This window comes from Adiantum capillus-veneris, chromosome 19, assembly GCF_014529385.1.
Source record: "Adiantum capillus-veneris isolate H3 chromosome 19, ASM1452938v2, whole genome shotgun sequence".
Lineage (NCBI taxonomy): Eukaryota > Viridiplantae > Streptophyta > Polypodiopsida > Polypodiales > Pteridaceae > Adiantum > Adiantum capillus-veneris.
The window spans coordinates 85,431,645-85,439,845 of NC_140949.1; the positions used below are offsets into that span (position 1 = coordinate 85,431,645).

At 40.9% G+C, this 8,201-nt stretch overlaps 3 protein-coding genes across 3 annotated transcripts; all 3 read left to right on the top strand.

Moving 5' to 3' along the window:
- Positions 1-2,199, top strand: LOC147434397 (uncharacterized). The gene has a single exon (XM_086489625.1). It carries the CDS (start codon positions 1-3, stop codon positions 2,197-2,199), a length of 2,199 nt encoding a protein of 732 aa, XP_086345751.1.
- A 112-nt stretch (positions 2,200-2,311) lies between these two features.
- LOC147434398 (uncharacterized) lies at positions 2,312-4,024 on the top strand. The gene has a single exon (XM_086489626.1). The coding sequence runs from the start codon at positions 2,312-2,314 to the stop codon at positions 4,022-4,024; it is 1,713 nt and encodes a 570-aa protein (XP_086345752.1).
- A 97-nt stretch (positions 4,025-4,121) lies between these two features.
- LOC147434399 (uncharacterized) lies at positions 4,122-4,735 on the top strand. The gene is made up of 3 exons (XM_086489938.1): positions 4,122-4,179; positions 4,267-4,339; positions 4,417-4,735. The coding sequence occupies exons 1-3, from the start codon at positions 4,122-4,124 to the stop codon at positions 4,733-4,735; spliced, it is 450 nt and encodes a 149-aa protein (XP_086346064.1).
- The last annotated feature ends 3,466 nt before the right edge of the window (positions 4,736-8,201 follow it).

Sequence of the window (8,201 nt, forward strand, 5' to 3'; positions counted from 1 at the left end):
ATGGAGCTCAAAGAATTGATGCAAGGTGCTACTACCAAGAGCAAAAAATTTCTTAAACACATCAGAGCATATAATAATATGTTGGCTTTTGCTTCTTTGGGTGCTCATGTTGATGAGCAACTTACGCGAGGGAGAGGTGTGTACACTTTTAAAGTTCACAGTGCCATCTACCATAATATTGGGCCCATGACACCGTGCGAAAGAGTGGATCGAATCCCTCGCTTTTCACAATTGTACTTTTTTGATACAGAGAATGAGCTCAACAATAGATTGCATCATGTGCCAGATTTAGATAGAGATTCCTTGCATAGTTTGCAGGCTATGATGCATCGTGTTAACCCATATGCAAATGCCTTTCGGTTTGCTGCTACAACAATGGGGAATGAAGGAATCCCAAACATGAAGATGGTCATTACTGAAAAGCGTACAAATGGTTGGCAATATTTAGCTCCACGTGGATCTGAGGTTGCAGCAATTATGCCAGGGCAAGGAGATGAGAGCAACATCGGCCATCGTGATATTGTATTGCAGTATTGTGATGGGGGGCTTAAAAGGATCTCAAACCTACATCGATCATATATGCCTTTACTATATGTTCTATTATTTCCTAATGGAGAGGATGGGTGGCATCCATATATACCACAAACTCCCAATGAGCAGCAATTTATTACACAAAAACAATACTACACTTTTAGGTTACAGATTAGGAGTGACACCACAGAATGCCTTTTACGTGGAGGACGATTGTTGCAGCAATACATTGTTGATGCCTACAGTACTATGGAGAAGTCAAGGTTATTATGGTTTAGAAACAATCAAAGATCAATTCGTGCAGAAGTGTATCAAGGCCTTGCAGACATGCTTGCTTCCAGTGACAATGCGCATGGGGTCATGGGTGTTAATGTTGAAAGAAGAATTGTATTGCCTTCATCTTTTGTGGGGGGGCCTCGATACATGCAGCAACTCTATCAAGATTCTATGGCAATTGTACGTAAGAGAGGAAAGCCTGATCTATTTATAACTTTCACATGCAACCCAAGGTGGAAGGAAATAGAAGATGCGTTATTGCCAGGTCAGACTGCTTCTGATCGTCCTGACTTGACTACACGTGTCTTTCATCATAAATTCAAAGATTTTATGGACTTGCTTATTAAAAGGTTTATCTTTGGAAAGGTTGTTGGACATGTTTGTGTGATAGAATTTCAGAAGAGAGGTCTTCCCCATGCTCATATCTTATTGATTCTTGCATCCGAATATAAGCCGACAGAGATGTGGCATTACGATAGAATGGTTTGTGCTGAACTTCCAGATAAAAATTTATTTCCTGATTTGTATGATGTTGTGAGTCGTTGCAATGTTCATGGTCAGTGTGGCGCATTGGATCCAAATGCTCCATGCATGGTAGATCGAAGATGTAGATTCAAATACCCACGCGAGTTTTGTGAATCTACTTCTGTTGATGGTGATGGATATCCAAGGTATATGCGGCGAGATGATGGTCAATATGTGGTTCAAAAGCAAGAGAGGCTTGATAACAGATGGATTGTTCCCTATAATCCATTGTTGTCTCTAAGATATAAAGCTCACATCAATGTAGAGATATGCTCAACCATATCAGCAATGAAGTATCTCTATAAGTATGTGTACAAAGGACATGATAGGGCCACGGTTGTGCTCCAAGATGGAGAAGGTGTTCTTGATCAAATCAAGAGTTATTTAGATGCACGCTATGTATCCGCATCAGAGGCAATTTGGAGAATTTTTGGGTTCTCATTGCATGAGGAAAAGCTTGATATACTGCGTTTGCAAGTGCATCTTCCACAACAGAATATGGTTTCTTTTGGAGACTCTACTGACATATCCGATTTGGTGAATAATGATGATAATAGGAAGACAACACTTACAGAGTGGTTTGTAGCGAATCAACAATATCCAGAAGCAAATGATTTATTATATATAGATTTTCCCTCTGAATCGGTTTGGAACCCCACTAATAAAGTATGGTCGCATAGGCAAAGAGGTGATACTATCGAGAGAATGTACAATGTTGTTCCCAATGCAGGCGATCTTTATTATTTGCGTATGCTGCTTACTATATGCAAGGGTTGTAAATCATTTGAGGAGCTTCGCACTTTCAGCGGATCAAACCTATGCCACTTTCAAGGAAGCTTGCAGTGCCAGGGGGTTGCTACAAAATGATGATGAATGGTTTATGTGTTTGCAAGAGGCATCATGTACAAGTACCGGCTTGCAACTACGACAACTATTTGTTATGATCTTGGTATTTTGTGAGCCATTATGTCCAGGTACAATGTGTCACCGATTCTCCTTGGAGCTTTCTGAGGATTATGTTTATGATTTGCATGAATGTACAAGTGATGAGGGTGTATGTCATGAGATAGCTAAGAATCAAGCATTATGTAGCTTGGAGTCTCTGCTTCAATCATATGGGAAACGACTTTGTGACTACTCTGGGATGCCCAAAGTAGACCGTTATGTATTATCCGGATGTGGGAGTGGTTTGATAGCAGAAGAAAGGATGTTCAATGCAAACGAGCAGATGACACTAGCCATTCGTATGGAAGCATCTTTGAATTGTGGACAAAGAGCTGCTTATAATGAAATCATGCAAGCAGTTGACTCATCAAATGGGACAGTTTTTTTCTTGGATGGACCCGGTGGGACTGGGAAGACTTATCTCTATAATGCAATACTTTGTCGTGTACGTTGTCAACAGAATGTCTCTTTAGCATGTGCATCCTCGGGAATTGCAGCTTTACTTCTTAGCAATGGACGTACAGCAAACTCTAGATTTAAGATACCAATAGAAGTCCATTCTGAATCAACATGCAACATCAAAGTAAATAGTCAACTTGTAGAGCTTTTGAGATTAGCATCATTGATCATCTGGGATGAGGCTCCCATGGTCCATCGTTATGCTTTTGAGGCCTTAGACAGGACACTGAGAGATGTTATGCAAAGTGATGCATTGTTTGGGGGAAAGGTGTTTCTCCTTGGGGGTGATTTTAGACAAATTTTACCAGTTGTGCCCAAAGGAAGTCGAGCAGATATTGTTGATGCCTCTTTGTGCCGATCTTATGTATGGAAACATGTGAAGACTTTGAAGCTAATAGAGAATATGCGTGTACTTCATTGTTCCAATGACTTGGTTGAGAGAGACTTTGCAAAATGGGTACTAGACATTGGCAATGGGAATGTATGTCATGGGGATTTACTTGATACTGTAGCATTTCCAAGTAGTATGATACTCGAAGATAACAATGTTCAAGGCCTAATTCACAGTATATATGGTGACTTACAAAATGTCCAAAGACATGCAAGCTTCTTTCGGGACAGAGGTATTCTTGCACCACGACATAAGGATGTTTCCATAATCAATGACTTGGCTATGCATAAAATGAGAGGACTTGACAAAAAATACTTGAGTGCAGATTCTCTTTGTACATCAGATTGTAATGGTGGGTTATATCCAATAGAGTTTTTAAACTCATTGGATCTTGGTGGTGGCTTCCCACCACACTGCTTGCACCTGAAAGAGAATGCTCCAATCATGCTCCTTTGCAACCTGGATCCAAGGCGTGGTTTATGCAATGGGACAAGATTGATATGTAAGCATTTTTATCACAGGGTCATTGAGGCGGAAGTAATCACAGGTTCTCATGTTGGAGACAATGTGTTCATACCAAGGATCAACTTTATCATAGGAGGTTCTCAAGGATTACCTTTTGAAATGAAGCGTAGACAATTTCCTGTGAGACTTGCATTTGGAATGACCATCAACAAGGCACAAGGTCAAACACTTGGATTTTTAGGTTTGTACCTTGCTACACCTGTTTTTACTCATGGTCAGCTCTATGTAGCAATGTCTCGCGTGCGCTCTTCTACTACCATAAAGATTTTGATAGATGGTAGTCAAACATCGATAGAAAATTCAAATGCAAATCCAATGGCTTGCAGCCCAAACATTGTTTACAAAGAAGTGCTAGAGGTCGGAAATGTTTAAGGTATCATACTATCTTTCATCCATGCATTACTCTTTGTCATTAACTTATTGTTAAATGAAGTTTTATATTAATCCTAATTTCTGTTGTTGTTTATAGATGGCCAGCCGATCTACAGTCAAATACACAATGGATAGGGTATCTGAATATATTCGAGGTAATTTGTTAAAACTTTACAAAAAATTGAGCCTCACTTTAAAGTTTAAATGATTAAAGCATACTAATCGTGTCGTATAAAGCATAGATCCACTTTTTTGGAGGGGACCCATACCTGCAAATGATGTTGTCCATATCTTAGAAGACTTTGATGTCATAAGGTATGGCTTTTTAATTATTATTATTTATGTCTTGCAATAGGTTGGATTTTTCTTAACATACTCTTTCTTTTTTGTAGGAAACACTATTATCCAGCCCATCTAATGGTAGGTCTATATGAGTCCACGTGCTATTTAGGACTCATAGGATACTATCATGTTGCCTTAGAGCTAGATGAGGCAGCAGGACGGGGTCATGTCTCTCTTAGAGAGATAGGGTATCAACGGCCCAGAAATGCACTACCTTCCTTTGGATTTGAAGCAGAGAATTGGAAAGTGAGAATGTATGTTGTCGATGATACTCCAAGGCCGCTTGGACGAAGTGTGCGATACATTGGGCCCTGGGTGTTCCGAGTGCAAACCCGTGTCTATCTCAACCTTCGCTTTCAACCTAAATGATGCCTTCTACAATGGGTTTGGTTTGATGGTGATCTCTTTTTGGGGTAAATGATGCCTTCTACAATGGGTTTGGTTTGATGGTGATCTCTTTTTGAGGTTGGGATTCCTTATGTTTTATCCCTTATGTTTCTGATGATTACTCTCGATGATTCCTTATGTTTTATCCCTTATGTTGTCGATGATACTCCAAGGCGGCTTGGACGAAGTGTGCGATACATTGGGCCCAGGGTGTTCCGAGTGCGAACCCGTGTCTATCGCAAGCTTCGCTTTCAACCTAAATGATGCCTTCTACAATGCGTTTGGTTTGATGGTGATCTCTTTTTGGGGTAAATGATGCCTTCTACAATGGGTTTGGTTTGATGGTGATCTCTTTTTGAGGTTGGGATTCTTTATGTTTTATCCCTTATGTTTGGGGCGGAATTTCTCCTTTTCCCCTTGCCTTTAACCGGCATTTTTGAAATTGAAAATGGCGCAATATTAATTTGAGACGCATTTTTCCTAAACATTGAGTCAAATCAAAGCATAAGCTCCAACTTTGCGGTCAAGATTTTAGTGCAGTTCCTCTCTCTCTCTCTCTCTCTCTCTCTCTCTCTCTCTCTCTCTCTCTCTCTCTCTCTCTCTCTCTTCATTGATGTTGAGGTCCACATAAAGCCTCATGGCTATGGCAGCACCAAGGGGTTTCTCCCCCTGCTCAACACCATATCCACTATATCCTTCATGAGTAGACAAGGCTTTGGCTTTGGCTTCCATGGATGAGGATATGGGCAAAGGGAGGGGCTCTGTGGTATCGCCAATACCCAAGATAATGACTTTTGGAATTTCACACTTTTTTCTCTATTTTGGGCCAGAATTTCTCCTTTTCCCCTTGCCTTCAGCCAGCTATGTTCCCTGCAGCCCCGATGACCTAGGTGAATACTGCGTAGAGAGAGAGAGAGAGAGAGAGACGGTCATCTATACTATATATGAAAGAGGAATTCAGGCGGCCACATGGTTGAAAATGGGTTCATCTGGCCATACTTGCTTGAGTGAGGTGATACCAATAGAACCGGCGAGTGTGCTCTGAGTCGGCCCGACCAAACAACGAGCGCGACACACACACGCGCACAAAGTTTGCGCAACTGAACGTGACGTGACACATCCTCTTGCTCTGCAATGTTATTTGAAGAGAATACATAGGTGCACGAGTGATTTAACACTGGCATCTGGATACTTCTGCAATATATGCGCATTATGTCGCCTTGCAATTTTAGGGAAGAGATAGCCAGCTTGCAACTTAGCCATATTAGAGTTTCCAGCTACCTTTGTAGTCATTGCAACTTTCTCCATGGCTCAGCAAGACATGATATTTTGAGGATGGTGCCCTTGCTTCTGCCTTCGATGCGTCCTTACTTACTTCTGCCTTAGATTAGGAACATAAATACAAGGGTATTTTGGTAACTTTTGAAATTTGGGAGATATTTTGGGAATTTCTACAAATTGGAGGGGTATTTTGGTTTGGTAATTTTACCAAAAAAAAATCAATCAGACGTTTGCTTTGGGGTAGTTTCAGAGAGAATTATTTTCCAGATAGATGATTTTTTTGCAATTTAACTCTATTTTCTTGAATTTTCCAAGGAGAATTTCTCCTTCTCCCCGTCCCTTCAACTGGTTGTTTTGATTGTTCAATTCGATTGGTCAAAGCTTAGTTGACACACTTTTCTTGAACACTGATGCACAGAGAGAGAGAGAGAGAGAGAGAGAGAGAGAGAGAGAGAGAGAGAGAGAGAGAGAGAGAGAGAGAGAGAGAGAGAGAGAGAGAGAGAGAGAGAGAGAGTTAAGCACCTACTCCCTGTGTTTGAGAAAAATCATTTTTCCACACACATTACAAAATTCATTTCTTTTTTTTGTTTAATTTTTTTTTTTTTTTTTTTTTTTTTTTTTTTTTTTTTTTTTTTTTTTTTTTTTTTTTTTTTTTTTTTTTTTTTTTTTTTCCCTTGCCTTCACACCAGCTATGTTCCCGCAGCCCCGACGACCTAGTGAGTAGTGAGAGAGAGAGAGAGAGAGAGAGAGAGAGAGAGAGAGAGAGAGAGAGAGAGAGAGAGAGAGAGAGAGATGGTCATCTATACTATATATGAAAGAGGAATTCAGGCGGCCACGTGGTTGAAAATGGTTTCGTCTGGCCATACTTGCCTGAGTGAGGTGATACCAATAGAACCGGCGAGTGTGCTCTGAGTCGGACCAAACAACGAGCGTGACACACACACGCACACAAAGTTTGCGCAATTAAACGCGACGTGACACGTCTTCTTGCTCTGCAATGTTAATTGAAGAGAGTACATAGGCGCACGAGTGATTTAACAATGGCATCTGAATACTTCTGCAATATATGCGCATTGTGTCGCCTTGCAATTTTATGGAAGAGATAACCAGCCTGCAACTTAGCCATATTAGAGTTTCCAGGTACCTTTGTAGTCACTGCAACTTTCTCCATCGGCTCAGCAAGACACGATATTTTGAGGATGGTGCCCTTGCTTCTGCCTTCGATGTGTCCTTGCTTACTTCTGCCTTAGATTAGGAACATAAATACAAGGGTATTTTGGTAACTTTTGAAATTTGGGAGATATTTTGGGAATTTCCACAAATTAGAGGGGTATTTTGGTTTGGTAATTTTACCAAAAAAAAATTAATCAGACATGTGCTTTGGGGGAGAATTTTTTTCAAGATAGATGATTGTTTTGCAATTTAACTCTATTTTCTTGAATTTTCCAAGCGGACTTTCTCCTTCTCCCCGTCCCTTCAATCGGCTGTTTTGATTGTTCACTTCGATTGGTCAAAGCTTAGTTGACGCACTTTTCTCGAACACTGATGCACACACACACACACACACACACACACACACACACACACAAACAGAGAGAGTGTTTAAGCATCTACTCCCTGTGTTTGAGAAAAATCATTTTTCCACACATACAAAATTCATGTCCTTGATTTTGTCAAGAGGAAGTTTTAGAAAATTATGCTTTTTTTCTGGAGTTTCACACTTTTGTCTCTATTTTGGGCCGGAATTTCTCCTTTTCCCCTTGCCTTCAGCCAGCTATGTTCCCTGCAGCCCCGACGACCTAGGTGAATAGTGCGTAGAGAGAGAGAGAGAGAGAGAGAGAGAGAGAGAGAGAGAGAGAGAGAGAGAGAGAGAGAGAGAGAGAGAGAGAGAGAGAGAGAGAGAGAGAGACGGTCATCTATACTATATATGAAAGAGGAATTCAGGCGGCCACGTGGTTGAAAATGGTTTCGTCTGGCCATACTTGCCTGAGTGAGGTGATACCAATAGAACTGGCGAGTGTGCTCTGAGTTGGCCTGACCAAACAACGAGCGCGACACACACGCGCACAAAGTTTGCGCAACTGAACGCGACATGACATGTCGTCTTGCTCTGCAATGTTATTTGAAGAGAGTACATAGGCGCACGAGTGATTTAAACACTGGAGAG